Source organism: Lithobates pipiens, unplaced genomic scaffold (genome assembly GCF_037356315.1).
Source record: "Lithobates pipiens isolate NorthernLeopardFrog02 unplaced genomic scaffold, aLitPip1_a1.2 Scaffold_1, whole genome shotgun sequence".
NCBI lineage: Eukaryota > Metazoa > Chordata > Amphibia > Anura > Ranidae > Lithobates > Lithobates pipiens.
Genome location: NW_027507685.1, coordinates 73,924,142 through 73,942,758, shown reverse-complemented (window position 1 = coordinate 73,942,758; position 18,617 = coordinate 73,924,142). Strand labels below are relative to the sequence as shown.

Below are 18,617 nucleotides of genomic sequence, written 5' to 3'. Positions count from 1 at the left end.
TTTCATTTTTATTTTTATTTTTAATTTGATATAAAATTCTTTTTTCTAATTTAATTCTTTATATATACTAATTTTGTTGGTTCAGTTTTTAGTATTATCTTAATTTTATGTATATATAATATAATTTTATTTTATTTCCTTGTTATGGTTACATGCAGATATACATTGAAAGAACTTCTAATAGCTATGATTGTAATAGTAGTCTTATAATATCCTTGTTTCCTTGTCGCTCTTCTTGATTGGTAGATGGGCTTGTCTCCTCCCCTAGATGTTAGGCTCCCTGTGATTGGCACTAGCAGGGAGGGCGGGGAGGGTGTCAGCGTATTTATGCTGTAAGCACACATTAGGGCGTCACCTGAAGAAGGAGGCCACGCCTCCGAAACATGTTGTCTTGGGAACAGTTATAGCCAGCGTCAGAGTCAGTACACACGTTGAGAGATCCGCCCCCCGTTGCGAGTGACGTCATCCAGAGCCGGCAGGTCCGTGCGTGTGAGGCGTGGAGAGAGAGTGTACCTGCAGCCAGCAAGCGAACTGAGTACTTAACCATCCGTATTGCTAGCTACTGCAGGGAGCCTAAAATCGGGGAAGGAGGCAACAGTGGAGGCTGTAAATACCAATGCTACTACTCAACGGATGTTTGTGAGTGACATACCTGGCTTTTTTAACCTTTTACTGAGTTAAATAAACTTTAATGCACTAGGGCTGGTGTGCGCTCTGTTTCTCTGTACCTTTACACACATGCATGTTTACATAGGTATGCCGATAGATAAAGAGAGCCGGTGTCTTGTCAAATAACGTCCTCCATCAGATAGTGTCCGCTGCGTACTGCGCATGCGCAGTACACAGCAACACAGATTCCGAAAATTGCAGAGGATGAACGGCGCCTGTGCCGTGAGTCCAGGTTCTATCCCCACTATCCAAGTGGACATAGAGTTGGAATAAAAAAGAGCCGAGCGCAGTGAGCGAAGCTCGCCCGCGAGGGGCCCTCTAAAATTCACAACCCTATGTCCGCTTGGATGGTGGGGCTACCACCTCCACTCACGACGCAGGCGCCGTTCAGCTTCGGAGATTTTCCGAAGCTTCGTCTGCTCGGAGCAGACACTATTTCATGGCCGGACACTATACGGCAGAACACCGGCAACTTGCACATCCGTATCAAAGTCTTCAATATAGAATAGTGATAAGAACAGCTTACATGTTTCAGCAAATATCTACGACTATGACTAAAGGCCCCTTTCACATGGGTGCCTCTGCTAAGCGGAATTCACTTGCTCAGGGGGGGATCTCTCCGTTGATCCACTCTGAGCAGGTGGATGACAGGTCTGTATCTGCCCTGCTACACAGAGTGGACACTGACAGTCCTGCTCTCCTCTATGAGGCAATTGGGGGGGCAAACCGACTGTCCGTTTTCTATCCGATGCAATGCGATCTGCCAGACCGATGGGGATTACATTACACACTTATCTTTACCAGTAAACTCCACTTATATGGTGAAATTCAATATTTTGAAATCTGTAACACCCGTTTTGATGTTGAATTTTAAAAGCACTGGCAAGCCTGATGATCTCGCAGGTTTGCTAGTCTGACAATACTGCTGCCTTTATATTTATAAACTGAGATTACTGGTAAAAAAAAAAACAGGTATGAAAATCAACCATGTTCATACATACATATACATAGAAATATATAACCACGTGGAGGCAAAATATTGTGTATATAAATGTATAGTGCCCCGTCGTTGGTGTCAGTGGGAGCAATAATGCCCCGTCGTTGGTGTCAGTGGGAGCAATAGTGCCACATCGTTGGTGTCAGTGGGAGGACTAGTGCCCCATCGTTAAAATTAGTGGGAAGAATATTGCCTTATCATTAGTTTCTTTGGTGAGAATTATGCCCCACTGTTCATGTCAGTGGAAGAAACAGAGCCCCAGTACTAGTGGGAGGAATAGTGCCCCAAGGGCCCCGATACAGTCTAGCAAAGGGCCGCAGTTTACAGACCACTGCTCTACTTCATCTGCACTGATCGTTGACTTGCAGATTAGCCCCTGCTTGTTTGGACTGCTCCTTGATCGTCACATCCGTCCATGTTCTCACTGTTTCTGGACCCAAGACTTCTGTTCCTTCTCTGCACAGTATATCTATTATACTCCTATCATCAGTTTTCTTATATGCGTTTTATTTGTGTGTGTATAGCCAGTTGGTTAGAGTGGTCTCACATCTTCTCTGTGATATTTTTCAGATGAAAAGCATGGGCCTGGGAGATCCCCGTATTTTTCCATTTATTGAGCAGCCTCCTATGTCCAGTGTAGAGACAGCCATTCTATACTTGAAAGATCAAGGAGCATTGGATGTTTATGAGGAGCTCACGCCAATCGGTAACCTGCTGGCAAAGCTTCCGGTGGATGTAGTTATTGGTAATAATGCTTTTTTTTTTATTTATTTATTTATTTTTTTACTATTTTTGTTTCTTTATTTTGAATCTGAAGTCTTCCAATACATAAAGATTTAAATGTTCAAGTAACAAATTTGTAAAGTTCAGTAGCTCATAATTCAGTCAGCAATCCTCTTTCCCTGGCCTAACTGATGTTAATCTCATTTGCTTTGGGTTAATAAACTTTGAATGTCACCCTTGCTCCTAATATATAACATCATTCTTATTATCTAACATTGCCCTGCAGGAAAGATGCTTATCCTGGGATCACTGTTCAGCCTTGTGGAACCGGTCTTGACTATAGCAGCTGCCCTTAGTGTACAGTCTCCATTTCTACGAAATGCCACCAACAATCCAGAATGCACCACAGCCAGGAAACCCTTAGAGAGTGAGCTTGGAGATCCATTCACATTGCTCAATGTCTTCAACGAGTGGCTCCAGGTGACTGAGTGCAATCTAAAAACATTATAATTATGAATTTGTATAAAAACATATTGTGAAGTTTTGATTTGAAAATGTGATATTAGCATTGGTGAGAGGGAGATCTTATTGATAACAAGAAAAGAGAGCACTCGCATCATCCGTGAATAGTTATGGGAATACAAAAAAGAAGGGTCCCAAAAGGTGACTCAAGGTCGGGCTTTAACGACACAGTAAACAATAAGGATATAGAAAAGTAATATTTATTGAAACATAGAAAAATACACAGTATATAGTATAAAAAAAACATGAAAAAAGATTAAAAAACCATATGCATAGAAATATATAGTATGTAATGTGAGCCCTAGTGCGTCAATGCGTTTCACCGTTAAGCTTCATCGGGACACATTCGGGATTCGTTAGTTGCAAGAAAAAGGAAAACGGGTCTCACCGTCTTACAAGAGAGTAGGTCTTGTTCAACATATAGTTAAAGAAGAATTGTCCAATGTAGGAAAAGAGTTGGCTCACAGAAAGAGAGCAATTCTCAAGGATTCATAGAAACCAGCTACTGGCTCATAAATTAAAGCGTCCTTGTAGTATACACTCAAACAGGGGGTGGTACATATGAGGAAAAATGAGAAGATAACCATATATAGGTTGTCACAATATAAATGGATACAATCTTCCAATCCAAGATATCCAATAAACAGACATAGCAGATCATTTCACTCTCTCCCAGGGGGTTACGTTGATGTTTTCATACAACCAACTTGTTTTGAGGGCAATAGCATGGCCTTTAGTACAACATACTCTTGTGTTTTGGATTTAGCTGAGCTTGTCTGTTTATTGGATATCTTGGATTGGAAGATTGTAGCCATATATAGATTGTCGCAATATAAATGGATATCTTCTGGTTGTTACTCGTATGTACCACACCCTGTTTGAGGCTATAATACAAGGATACTTTAATTTATGAGCCAGTAGCTGGTTTCTATGAATCCTTGAGAATTGCTCTCTTTCTGTGAGCCAACTCTTTTCCTACATTGGACTATTCTTCTTTAACTATATGTTGAACAAGACTGACTCTATTGCAAGATAGTGAGACCCTTTTCCCTTTTCTTGCAACCAACAAATCCCGAATGTGTCCTGATCATATTAACCATACAATATTAGTGCAACTAAAAAACTATTTTATATATAATATATAAAATGCAATTGGTGTTTGGTGTGAAACAATCCTTGGTGAACAATAAGTCCTTGTAAATATAGTTGATGACAAAGTTCCAGACCATGCTCCCCTCTTATGTGCCCACACTCACCAGCTCATAATAGATTAATCGCCTGTGTTGAAATGGGATCTGCAGTTGCCCAAGCAATGGCTGTATAGCTTTTTCCTGATACTCCAGCAGGTGAGTGGTAGCTCCTCATATGGATATAGGACCAAAGAGATTCATAGTGTAATTCCATTTTTTATTGGTAAAAAGAAAAAGCATAAATGCAAAATGCGCACTTACAATGTACTCCTCTTGTATGTAAGCATGTAAAATTGCTGCTCTGGAAGCTCGGGACCGTGGTGGGTGTTCCAAAGAGCGAACGTGACTTAACCGAAAGTGTCCACCAGCTTAATACATTTTGCTCCAGGTCAAGTGGTTACATTTTGTTACCCAGTATAGTCAAAATGTTTGCATATTGGTTTTATAAAATATAAATAGGCAATTTACTGAAAATTATTTGAAATGTTTTGCGCCAGATCAAGTCAAATCGTGGCAGTAACTCCAGGAAGTGGTGTCGAAGGCGAGGGCTGGAAGAGCAAAGGTTATATGAAATGACAAACCTGCGGCGTCAGTTTAAGGTAAGTGAGGTCCTTTCTCTTGATATTTCCTCGTTGAGTGATGAAGGTAGAAACAAACAGGTTTATGTAATTAAACCGCTGAAATAGTAATAATGTTGTATATAGTGCAGTAAACCTAGCAAGTTGTCCGCTCTTACCTTTCATCAATACAGAGTTCGTAAAAACAGGTCTGCTTTAGCATAACTTGAATGGGTGTCAAAATAACATACTAGGATACTAAATTGTGGAAGATTATTTTGTCTTTATTCCCTAATTTTAAAAAGTCTGATGCCTGCATGTAAGCTGTAATTTCAACTATCCGCAGGTTTCTTAAAGTGGTTGTAAAGCAGGGTTAACCAATCAATGGCCCACGGCACCCTCTGATGTGGCCTGCCACCTCCTGTTCTGTGATGGCGGGTTGGCAAGCCCAGATTGTGGGTTCCTGACCCACCATCCCCAAGCATCAGTGTGAAGAATGGAGCCTTCAGTGGAGGAAGCAGAGCGGAGGCTTCCTGTATAGCGCCGGCTCCTGTCACAGGCGGAGTGATACCAAATGTACTCCACCTGCGACAAGAGCGATACAGGAAGCATCAGCTTTTTACTGCTGCTGCATGCTTCCTCCAGAGCTGGCTTCTGTCACACCGATGCTTGGGGATAGTAGCCCTCTCTCCTCAAAAGGTTGGGCACTCCTGCTGTAAAAACTTAGAGTTTTTTACCTTAATGCATTCTATGCATTAAAGTAAAAAACCTCTTCTGCTGCATGTGTTTCCCCAGCCCCCCCCCCCCCCCTCCCCCTCCCATACTCACCTGATCCTGATCCCACAATATGCACAAGAGCAGCAGCTCTCCCGGCTCTGCTCTGCTTTACTGCTCAGATTGATAGCAGTGGGCACCATTGGCTCCCACTGCTGTCAATCAAATTCTGTGCTGGGCATGGCCGAGCCACCTTGTCTCTGTCAATGGATGCAGACAAGGCGGCTTGAAAGCGAGCCTGCATGAGTGCCCCCCCAGCGAATTCCCATGGGGGCACTCGCCGAAGTGGAGGAGCCAGAACTGCCATCGGGAGACCCCAGAAGAGGAAGATTGGGGCTCTTTTGTGCAATACTAATGCACAGAGCAGGTAAGTATAAAATGTTTGTTATTTTAAGAAAAAAAGCCTGAAGATAAACCGCATCAAAAAAAAAGTTCCCCAGAGCAGTTAGTCATATTGTGCTAGTATGTACTTGCCTGACAATGAAGCCCTTGAGTCGTGCACTGCCACCACTGTAGGTGCTTCCATATTCACCCAGTCTTCCTCCCAGGTTCGTGGGCCTCGGCCATATGAATGGCCAAGCTGCAATGTATGCGTGCAGAAGTTATGGCCGCGGCACAGATTTCTGAATGGATGGCACATCCCATTCAGAGCTCAGTGCACCGGTGATCACTGGCTATTGCTAAAGTAAATATCTCTTAAATTGTGCACATTTAGGAGATATTTACTGTACCTATAGGTAAGACTTATTACAGACTTAGCTATTGGTAAAAATAAACCACTTAACATTCATTGTAAACCTCTCCATACTGTTTTGTGACTGTATATGTGAATTATCCCTTGAGTTTTATCCCTTTGTGAGTTATTTTTAGGGTTCATTTCTTTCTCTAGGGGTTACTAAAGGACCATGGAATGCTGCAGGAGCGTGAAACCCGAACAGTTGACCGCTACAGCCGTCAACGGCAGCACAAGGAGCGTAAGGAGCTTCACCAGCTGAAGAGGGAGCATGAGCACACAGAAAAACGTAAACGCAAAGTGCTCAAATTGCAGGATGAGGAATTGGGAACCTCCAGTGATGAGGACAGAAAATCTAGTAAAGAAGGAAAAGATTCAGTAGATATCCAGGCAAGTGATGAACATAGCTTTCACTCAGGGAAGGTCATTTTCTTACACTTAAAGGGATTGTAAAGTGAATTTTTTTTATTTATTTATTTAAATAACAAATACTTACCTCCACTGTGCAGCTCGTTTTGCACAGAGTGGCCCGAACCTGCTCTTCTGGGGTCCCTCGGCGGCTGTCTCTGCTTCCTCCCGCAGGTGCTTCTCACGTTCATGCGAGCTTCCTTGCATGGTGAGAAGCATCTGCGGGCGCGCTCCCGTGATACAGCCGGCGGCTGTAGCCGCTCGCTGTATCACACGGCCCCGCCCCCCGGCACTCCGCGTCAGTGGATGTGATTGATAGCAGTGCGAGCCAATGGCTGCGCTGCTTTCCATCCATCCACTCCAGCCAATCAGCAGCCAGGCTGAACGGTGGAAAGAACGTCGGGGGACGAGCGCGGGACTTTCGAGGGGTGAGGTAAGTAAAACGGGGGGGCTGGGGGCACAGGCAGTGTCAGATGTTTTTTCACCTTAATGCATAGAATGCATTAAGGTGAAAAAACATTTACCTTTACAACCCCTTTAACTATAACAATTATCATGAGAGTTTGCATTACTTCAAATTATGATATATTACCATCCTAGTGTTCTAGCTTGTTGTATCCATGACTACTTCACTTCTTTTTTTTATTTTTTTTTGTTTCTTGCTGACATTGGAAATTTGATAATATATCGCAGGATGTGAAGTTTAAATTAAGACACAATGTGGACGAGCTGCGAGAACTATCTGGTGCTGGAGAGGAGCTGTCAAGCAAACAGCTGTCCTTGCTCAAGCTTATTGTGTGCCATGGATTGTACCCGCAACTGGCACTACCTGACAGCTTCAACAGTTGCCGAAAGGACTCTGACCAGGCGAGTGGTATTGCATTTTTTTTTTTTTTACTTAAAAATATATGTCCATCCAAAACCTTTTTTGCTAGTTTTTTGGATTTAGTGGGTTAGGTTTAGAACTCCTGTCAGGATTGTATTGCTATCTGGAGCTCTGTTGTCAGGGGACATCTCTCTAGAGGAAATCTCTATAACAAAGCCCTGAATAGCATTAAAAACCACAGACGTTCTAATCCATCCCCGCTCTGGCACGGTTAATCCATCGTATTGACATAAACTGTAGGCTGCTTTTAAAACTTTCCAAATGATCTTTCCTCATTCTCTTTGTAGGTCTTCCACACAAAAAGCAAGCAGGGGATTGTCCTACACCCAACATCTGTCTTCTCCAGTAACCCAGAGCTCCTTCAAGTAGACGAGGACCAAGAGGAAGTCAAAGTGAATGGTATTTTTATTTATTGTAACTCCATCTCCTATGACCTGGTTCAACTGATTGTTCAAAACAAGCATAATTCATATAGAAAAAAACTGAAACAGCTTAAAGTGGTACTAAATGCTAGGTGTTTTATTTTACTTTAACACATTATCTGCATTAAAGTAAAAAATTCAACAAATTCCTCCGTGCCCGGAGGAAGTAGCCAAGGCAAAGGCTGGAATAGTGCCCGTACAGGTGTCTCCCTAGCAGGTGGCTTACTAAGGAAATGCCTGTAAACCAATAAGGAGGGCTAACCGTTTGGGGATTCCAGTTGCAGGAGGTAAAAAGAGGAAATTTGAAAAAGATATATTGTATATTTGTAAATGTTAAATATCACTTTATTTGGATAAAAGTAAAACAAGCATAAATATTATGGATAAATAGTAAAGGATCTGAACAGAAATCTGTTATGGTTGCTCAGTTAATCATAGCGATTAAAATGAGCTGATCTAGAAAGCAGTCTTTGGTCTGCCCTTAGAGCAACTGTAAGAAAAACAGCAGTGTGCAATCTGAGTGTAGTATGTTAACAGATTTATTGTGGCAAAAAGACAAAAATCCAGCTTACATTGTGACAGCTAAAATCAGGCTCATCACATAGTAAGTGCTTCTGATGGACAGCAGGAAACCCCAGACCAAGATAGGAGTACTGCCTGCAGGACCAAGAGAGCACACTGGGGGGCAACAAATTGCAGAATTAATAGTATTGAGAAATACTTGTAAATTAGCAACTCACATGGGAAGAAGAATCTGGCGTTAGGCTGGATCACAGCTTAGATGAGGAAGTGGAAACCAACAAGATGGTGGAGAGCTTCTTGTGGGATGCAGAGTAGACTGGAAGTGATGTCGTCTGGATGTTGGGGGTGGAGCCATGAATTTCAAGGCTGCCCAAGACTCTTTCCCAAGCTCTTGCTCTCAGGCTTTCTCAAAAGCTTGAGAAAGAGCCATTGCAACTCCCAGTTGTGACATCCCCAAATTTCACTCCACATTTCTTGAGATGAACAATCAGAGGCAGAAGTGCCTTAGATTTCACACTACAGATATACAGCTGTGGGATCCCCCACAGGGGGGACCCCTGGTTGCTCAGCACTGTCAACATCATTGAATGCCTTGTGTTTTTTCAATGCATACAAGGAGTACTATGATCATGTGTGGTGGGGATTGTGATGTCATTGTCCCTCCTCTCCACTTCATCCAATTGGAGAATGCTCTATGAATGTTTTCTATACCGATTAAGCAGTCATTGCGCAGTGGGACAGCTGCTCACATAGAACCTGGGTAATTGCAGGTATCGCTGTATTAGCACCAACTACTACAGGGATTTTCCAGCTTCCTTGCAACTCATCAGGTATGAGATAATCCATACTTGCATTGTGAAAAAAAATTGTAAACCACCCCCGTGCAACCATGCCCTGTCTGATATAACCTATCCCTGGACTAGTTCATGGAAAAAACACAATACGCAAATATTAATAAATATGAGCTGCACCACCTCAGTCTTACTCTCTTTATAACATATAATCTATAAATCGTATAGAGTGCAAGCGCAATAAAAGTGTCAAAGTGCTTTAAATCTTCTTAAATAAATAGTGCTACCATCCATGCCACTGCAACACAAATCTTGCTGCACTCTGTGGTTAGTGCCCTTCTGGGACCGAACTCACCAGATGGTGTTGACCACCTGAGCTTACACTGAGGTAGGTCAGAAAGCGCTGGATCACAGCCCCCCCGTGTGTGTAACTAGGGTCAAGCAATGCGAGATGCCTCACACCCATATATGAGACTAATCAAACAAGAGAAAGCTTCATAGTGTAATACGGTTTGGTGTTCCAGATGTGGCAAAACACATGGGAGCAGGTGACTTCTGGTTCATGCACCACTCCTGCCTTGTGTCACACACGCCAGTTCCCATGCTGGCCGGAGTGGCGCCAATCAACACTAAGCTTTGGGAAATGATTCCAGGGTACCAGGCTGGCCACCAAGCATTGTGAGTGTGGTTTTATCTTTTAAGTTTAAAAAAAAAATAATACATTTGCGCTATGAAGCTTTCTCTTGTTTGATTACTCTCATATATGGGCATGGGGTATCTAACATAGATTGACCCCTTTCAAATTGCCACACACACACAGCGTGGCTGTAATCCAACGCTTTTTGACTTGCCTCAGTATGAGCTCAGGTGGTCATCACCATTTGGCGAGTATGTATGTATGTATGTATGTATATATACATATGTGTGTGTGTGTGTGTGTGTGTGTGTGTGTGTGTGTGTGTATATATATATATATATATATATATATATATATATATATATATATATATATATATAATGTATGTGTGTGTGTGTGTGTGTGTGTATATGTGTATGTATGTATATATAATATGAATTTATGATCTATAGATTATATGTTATAAGAGGTTAAGTTTGAGGTGGCGCAGCTTATATTCATTAACATCAACTTACATTGTGCTAAGCTGGACCATTGTAAGTATGCAATACAAAAAAAAGTTTAGCTTTAAATAATTGATTTAAAAAAATAAAAATAAAAAAATAAGTTACTTTACTGCAGGCACAATGGTAATGTTTTAACCAGTCTCTTGGTTTTATTTGTCTACAGATTCAAAGATTCGTGGGCTAAGCAATAAGCACCAAATTGTAGGATTTGTGTCACTACTAGAGACCAACAAACCGTATTTGGTGAATTGTGTAAGATTGCCAGCTTTGCAGGTGAGTCTCCTATTGCTCAAAATGTAAACAGAGAACTTCACTGGCTTTCTGTCTCTGTAAAACCATACCAGGCTTTGATTACTAGCAAAGCATGGTCCAAGGGATCACAGCTATCTGCTGCTTACTTGTCTACTTGGGAGTATTGGGGTTATTTATTAGGGCAGTATTAGGGGAGTGATTGTGCTTTGGGCGCCTAAACCAAGTGACAAGCAGATAGATACAGCTGTCATTGTGTCATCATTGTCTATGTGGTAGGGTCTTCTACTTCTGGCTCGTTCCCTGGACACCAACACTGACTGCTGCCGCATTGTGTGTGATGGCTGGATAGAGGTGAACATGGAAGATCCTGAAGATGCCCTGCATCTGATCTCTGAGGCTGTAAAAGTGCGACTGGCTTGGGAAAAGGTATTACGCTCCAGGCTGGAAAAATCAAACAGATGTGATTTTGATGAAGATGACAAGCGTCGATGGAGGAGAGAGATTGATGGCTTAGGGCAGCGTCTGGTTGCCTATGTTCGCTCAGAGGTAGGTCAGTTAATACTATCAAATGTATTCAGGTGCAGGGGACATTTTTAATTTTTTTTGTAGTAGAATGCATCATGTCTTTTCTATAAAGAGTTTTACATATTAAATAAATTCACTTTGATATCATTTAAGTTATCATTTAAGTTTTGAGAACATATTCTGTTGCTATCTCCTTTCCATACCTTCTTTCACAGCAGATGTCCTTGCAGCTTATAATTTTTATAGGATTTTACACCCTACTGTGTGGTGCAGAACACTTGTATTTGGGGTAGATCTTTCCATATTTGGCCAAGATTTGATGCAAAAATGCAAGAAAACAAAAACAACAAAATAACATAAATGTGCTATAAAAGTGCAATGCCAGCTGCTAATTCGTTAAACAAAGCAAAATATACTTTTTTTTTTTTATATTTGCATAGTGAAATGATTCATCAATTGGTGCAAAAACATTTAAGGTGACCAGTGCTACAATTTTATTACTCCTTTAGTGATTCAACCAAAAGTGACACGTGCTATAAATATGTAAGTCCTTGTTGTAGTGCTGCAAAATGTATGTGCTGAAACATATGATAAGTCCTTGATCTAGTGCTGCAGAATAAACCATGCTGTGTGCCGGATGTCTGCACACATGCTTCCCCCCTTTTTTGCTACACTCACAAGAAAGCTCTCCCTTCACAGGGGTAACCAGCATTCACAGCACCACCTGGCTGTATATGGATCTCCCAGATCCCACGAAAGGGATTGTAAGTATTGCAAGCATAAACTTTGTGTCTTTTATGCTTGAAAATAATTTGCACCCATGTAAGTGCAATAAATTTTGCTATACTGAGTCACGCTATGGAGCTTGTTTTTAATATTTTCACATGTGTATGAGACTGCTGGGGCAGTGGAAGTAAGGAAAAGGAAAGGCAGCCTTTGATCTGGATATCCATATATATATATATATATATATATATATATATATATATATATATATATATATATATATATATATATATATATATATATATATATATAGGCAGGTGGTGCTGTGAATGCTGGTAACCCCTGTGAGGGGAGAGCTTTCTGGTGAGTGTAGCAAAAGAGGGGGAGCACATATGGAGACTCTGGGCACGCCGCATGGTTTATTATGTGATCTTGTGCAGCACCAGATTAAGTGATTTAGGGCTGCAACTAACGATTATTTTCATAATCTATTAGGTGCCTGATTATTGTTTCTATTAATTGGGTAAAAACCTCAAAAAAAAGTTTGGTGCATAATTTAGCTAATATGTAAAGTTTAAAAAAAGATAATTTATTCTTGAATATTTCTATGCAATGGTAAATATAAATGACCTGCTATGTGATTGGGGAACAAAATGTCTAATCCACTCTGAAAATAACAGACACAAGAGATGGGTCTAATCAACATTCGTTTTCTACCACAGTGACAGTAAAATTCAAAGGAGCAGAATAGAAAACTTTTTTCAAGGCTATATATATTTTAATTATACTGCACAATGCTGGTAAACATTTTTACTTTAAATGTAATTGTAATGCCTTATATTACCTCCAGTCTATCACAGAGCATTTAAAGTGATTGTAAATGTTGGATTTTTTGTAATAGTTTTGCACAGAGCATCCCTGATTCTTCTCTTCCTGGTTACCTGCCGATGCTTCTGGCTCCTCCTGCATTTAGAGTGCCCCTATAGCAAATACTGTATGTCAAACACAGGCCCGCGAGCAGCATACAGCCTTCCATGCCTTGTCATGTGGCCCTAACACCCAGTTTAGCAGCCAGAATGTTGTGAAACTCCATTTCACCACCTCCGGCTCTCACCGTCCGCTCCCACTCTCAGCTGTCACTTGTAAACACAGAAGCTCTCTGTGTTTACAAGAGACAGCTTTGCCCTCAGCAGCTCCCAGATCTAACAGATTCCTGCACGCACTCATGGTGGGGCACGGCGGGGACAGATCTCCAGAACCTAAGAGAAAGAAAGAACGATCTCCCTGTAAATACACTAGTAGTAGAGCAGCCTACGCCAGAAGGTGCTATAGCCGGGTCAGGTAAGTGGAGGAGATTAGCAGAATCTTTATTGGGGGGGCGGCGGAGGGGGGGGAGTTGGGATTACAAACTGTGCACAGTGCACCCCTAAACCCTGCACTCTGTACATAATGCCCTCCTGAACTCTGCACTCTGTACATAGCATGGCCCTGAACTCTGCAGGTAATGCACTCTGTACATAGCTTGGAGTTTGGAACCCCCAAAGTATAGTATAGAGTAACCCTATAGCAAGGAAAAAACTTCTACCTTTTAAAATCACTTCCTTCTGCTGCCCAGGACTACATGTCCTACAAGGCAATGCTCCTCACACATTCAAGTTCTCAGGCACTTACTGAGATGTATGGACAGTGCACTGTGTATACTGACATGTAAACAAATAATGCAATCTGTATACAGGCCAACTAATCGATTATGAAAATTGACAACTATACAGGCCAAGTAATCAATTACGACGATTAGTTGTTTCAGCCCTAAAGTCATTTTCTGCAGCACTATATCAAGGACTTATCATATGTTTCAGCACATGAATTCTGCAGCACTATAACAAGGACGTGTATATTTTATAGCACGTATCACTTTTGGTTGAATCACCAAGGTAGGGCTCGCACCATTGCGAATTGGATGTGGGTCTCCCCGCACCCAATTTGCATGTTAAGAGATTGTGACTGTGACTGGTTCTCTATGGAACCGGTTCACAGGGGTCCATTGCATCTTTTGGTCTGTTTCAGGTCTGAATTCAGCCTAAAATTTGGGCTAAAATAAGACCTGAAATGGTGAGCGATGACGCACTGCTGACTCTTGCTGTGAGCTGCTCCGTGCTGCGGGTGATAAATTGTAGCACTGGCCATTTTATTGTTTTTGCACCAATTCATGAACTATGCATATATTTTAAAAAGGACATTTTGTTTTGTTTAATGAATTAGCAGCTGGCGTTGCACTCTTATAGCACATTTTGTTATTTTGTGGTTTTTGTTTTCTTTTCTTTTTAATTTCACGTTTTTGCCTTTTTGCACATTTCTCAATGAGGCACATCTTGTTATAAAGCAGTGCCATACCCACTTTATCACACCCTATCTATTTCTGACTCTAGCCTTACGGCTTCAGTTCCCGGTTCCCTACTGCGCATGAGCGTGTCGTGCAGCGCAATGAGAATGGTCCGCTCTGTCTCTGTGACCCGTGTGTGTCCCAGCAGACAGTGCGGCGGGACAGGAAGAGGCATAGACTCCCATGGGAGTCTATGCCCGGAAGTGGTTGCAAATACCTGTCTTAGACGGTATCTGCACCCCCTCACCCCTGAAAGGTGCCGAATGTGACACCAGAGAGGGGTAGGGTTCCAAAAAGCGTAGATTAAATTTTTGTGTTAACCTCCGCTTTAAGGCCTCATGCACATTGGACATAATAAAAAAGCCAGGAGGTTAGCTGAAGAAAGTTACAGCTGAAGAGTGAGGTTTTTTAGTGTTCTTTAGCTTTTTTTTTTTTTTTTGTAGCAAAACTATACTCCCATACAAGCTTAGCGCTCAAAAACGTGGATAAATGGCGAATAGCTGTTTTACGGTGTTTTTTTAAGCTGTTTTCAGCTTTTTTCAGAGTTGGAGAGTTTTTACAGCTGAAAAACTCCCCTCAAAACCCACTAGTTCTGGGAGGTTTTTTTTTTCCAGCTAGAAAATGCCCTTGCCAAAAACTGCTGAAGCCTATGTGTGCATGGACCCATAGGATAACATGCTGGGGAGTTTATTGACTGCTAGGCCATAAGGTGGACTTGATGTTAAAAGTTCTCCACAAAATATCCTGTAATTTTTTTTTTGTCATGATCCATAAATATATGCAATTGTAAAAAAAAAAAAAAAAAAGAAAATCTTATGGTGCTGGTTTTATTGTAAATGTATTTCTATTCATTTTAGCAACACAAAATATCTCTTAAGCTGACATTTACACATGTGCGTAACATTTGAGATAGGTATTGGCACATTCATATGCCCAAGAGTGAATGTAGACCATGAAATATGGCAAAGTTGTAGAAAATACGCTTCAACTTCAAAGCTTGGCACCAAGCAAGACGAAACATACACGCTGTAAATCAAAACTGAGTTGTTGTATTCATCAAAAATTTCAGTAGGCACTGTGTAATCAAAGAAAGTTAAAAAAAAGTATCACACTTTGCCACAAGTTGGCTGAAATTACTCAAAATGCAACCCCATCCCCCCCAATGCCAAACATTTACAATTCTACAATAGATTCATTACAGCTCAAAAATCTCCCTAAAGTACGAAACAGTGTCTTCACTCATCAGCCCCATCCCTGTCACTGTCATCAGGCTATCGTCCAATGTAGCTCTTTTTTCTTTTTCTTGGTGAAACCTTTGCACAGTTTTTTTGCACCAACATAAATCAGTACAAGACAAGGTTCATTGACTTAGCTAATGTGTCATTATCTATTGGCACCAGTATGTGATTGGTACTAATTACGATCCATACCTTCTCAGGTTGTGACTCTACAAGCGCCTTTTATGGCAAAATTACAAATAACAGGCTTTTTTTTTTTTTTGCTTGCGAGAAAGAGGAATAATTTACATCATTTACAAATCCGGGTAGCAGTTTTAACCAGGGCCAGTCTACCTTTGACCTACTTTGCAAATGTGTGTTCCACCTGTATGGCCAGTTATCTGCAAAAAATGTGAACGATGCAAGATACAAAGCATTCTGCATGGCATCGTCGGCTTTGCCAGAACTATCCATGCCTCTGACAAGTAACGCCCTTTACCAACACTGTAAAAGGGGCAAACTACCAAGCAGCCATGATGAAAAGGTATAATTTGTGCCCTGTCACCCATTGGCAATGGATGGCATCTTAAGGATGGGAAGTAAACAGTGACCTGGATGACTAGAAATCCTGCCCCTGAAAGTGTGTTGCAGGTAGTCCACTGCAGTTGCAAGCAAGGCAAAATGTGAGACTGGAAGATGTTCCTGTATGTCTGCAAGGCTGTCTTGTATTGATTTATGTTGGTGCAAAAATTGTGCAAATGTTTCCCAAGAAAGAGAGAAAAGAGCTACATTGGACGGTAGCTCTGATAACAGTGCTAGGGATGAGACTGATGAGTGAAGACACTGTTTTGTATTTTAGGGTGATTTTTGAGCTGTAATGACTCTATCTGATTTGTCAATTGTTGGCATTGAGGGGGATGGGGTTGCATTTTGAGTCATTTCAGCAAACATGTGGCAAAGTGTGCTACTTTTTTAACTTTCTTTGATTACACAGCGCCTACTGAAAATTCTGATGAATACAACATCTCAACAAGTAAAGATGTGCTGTGCTGAGCTCCGCTGGAATATCCTTACTGGGGCCAGCTATGCAACCGGATCCATTCAAAAAGTCTTTTCCAGACCGAATTGGATGGTACCCGGGCCTCGTGTCTGAAGAAACAAGGTTTTACCTGTAACGCTTCTCTTTTTAGAGAGCTGGACCCTGGGATCCAGTATTTGTTTTTTTTTTCAGCCATATTCTTGGCAGGGTGCTTTACGGGCCCAGAACTGCGGAATTCCCTATTCAAGGGGGCCCCAGTCTCTGAAGGTTTTTTCCTAACGGAGCCAACCGTGAGAGGTGAAGATTGGGTCTGTTATTCAGACCCTGCAGCTGGATAAGGTAAGCGAGACTCCTCAAGGCACTAGGCTACACAGGCTTTAACCACTTTCAGACCGGACCAATTTGCTAGTCAAAGACCAGACCACTTTTTGCGATTCGGCACTGCGTCGCTTTAACTGACAATTGCGCGGTCGTGCGACGTGGCTCCCAAACAAAATTAACGTCCTTTTTTTCCCACAAATAGAGCTTTCTTTTGGTGGTATTTGATCACCCCTGCGGTTTTTATTTTTTGCGCTATAAACAAAAATAGAGCAATAATTTTGAAAAAAACGCATTATTTTTTACTTTTTGTAATAATAAATATCCCCCAAAAATATATAAAAAAAACATTTTTTTCCCTCAGTTTAGGCCGATACGTATTCTTCTACATATTTTTGGTAAAAAAAATCGCAATAAGCGATTATTGATTGGTTTGCGCAAAAGTTATAGCGTTTACAAAATAGGGATAGTTTTATAGCATTTTTATTAATAATTTTTTATTATTTTTTTTTTTTACTAGTAATGGCGGCGATCTGCGATTTTTTTTATTGTGACTGCGACATTGTGGGGGTCCCATCGGACATTTTTGACACATTTTTGGGACCATTGTCATTTATACAGTAATCACTGCTATATAAATGCAGTGATTCCTGTGTAAATGACACTGGCAGTGAAAGGGTTAACCAGTGGGTGGCAGTGATCACATGGAGCAGAGATCAGCGTCACTAGTTGCTAGGCAGAATGGAAAAATGTTGTTTATACAGCATTTCCTCCATTCGGCCGCTCCGTGAGACGATCGCGGGGATGCCCGCGGCGATCGAGTCCGCGGGTCCCGCGACCGGACTCACGGGGGTCCCGACCAGCGCGCTCCCGATGGCACGGTGGCAACGAATATTGGACGTACATGTACGCCAATATGCCTGCCCGTGCCATTCTGTCGACGTACATCGTCGTGCGCTGGTCGGGAAGTGGTTAAAGTGCACTCTTTTTCAGATGCACACCGCCTTTGGAGGGACACAGAGCTGACAGGCGCATGTAAGTGTGTGAGACACAGGCATTCCCAGGCAGCATTTAATTGACTGAGTCTTAAGTAGTAGCGGCAGTTGCTGAACTACAGGGCTCAGCAGTCAGTGCATTTTTTTTGTGTGGTACCTCTACCTTTTGTTGCTTTGCACTATGGGTAAAAGAGGTACAAGTACCCCAAAGAATAGGGGCTCAAAGGGGTCCCCTTCAGGCTCTGAGGACCCCCCCTCTGTAGCACCTTCCCCCCCCCTGCAGGACCCGGGGAGGCTGGCCAGGGAGAGCCATCGGGGTCAGGGGCTGCAGTTGCTTCTGGCACTTCAGCCCATGTGTATATTACACAGAAGATTTTTTCCTCAACCATAAACTGTTTAGAGGAAGGATTCATGGCCTTAATCGCATCTTCACTCAGTGGAAGAAAATGCATTAGGCCCCCCATCTGTCACCCAGGACCCTCAGAGTGAGGAACTCTGGGATAAAGGAGAGGAATCGGGAGGAAACTGATGATTCCACTTCTGAGGAATCTAGTGGAGAAGGGCCCTCTTCAGCTTCTCAGGATGAGAAAATGTCGGTGCAAATTCTTGCTGGATTGGACCGTTCCCCGTTTAAGTTACCCGTACCTGAGTCAGTTAAAAAACCCACTTCTTCTCTGGGTTCACTGAAACCTCCTCAAACTGCACATGCTTTTTCCGTTCATGGTTTGCTGGAATAGCTTATCTATTCTGAGTGGCATCACCCAGATAAACATTTTTTTCCTCCTAAAAAGTTTTCTACATTTTATCCTATGGAGAAATACTAAG

General features: G+C 41.9%; 1 protein-coding gene across 1 annotated transcript in view; it reads left to right on the top strand.

Annotated features, from left to right (window-relative positions):
• The window catches only part of DHX34 (DExH-box helicase 34), a 78,501-nt gene that overhangs the window by 29,938 nt on the left and 29,946 nt on the right, over positions 1-18,617 (top strand). Inside the window, exons 7-14 of the mRNA XM_077456315.1 lie at positions 2,237-2,411; positions 2,676-2,869; positions 4,599-4,700; positions 6,322-6,555; positions 7,267-7,440; positions 7,747-7,858; positions 10,501-10,610; positions 10,866-11,135. Of these exons, the coding sequence (XP_077312441.1) occupies positions 2,237-2,411; positions 2,676-2,869; positions 4,599-4,700; positions 6,322-6,555; positions 7,267-7,440; positions 7,747-7,858; positions 10,501-10,610; positions 10,866-11,135 (1,371 nt within the window). The remainder of the gene's footprint in view (positions 1-2,236; positions 2,412-2,675; positions 2,870-4,598; positions 4,701-6,321; positions 6,556-7,266; positions 7,441-7,746; positions 7,859-10,500; positions 10,611-10,865; positions 11,136-18,617) is intronic.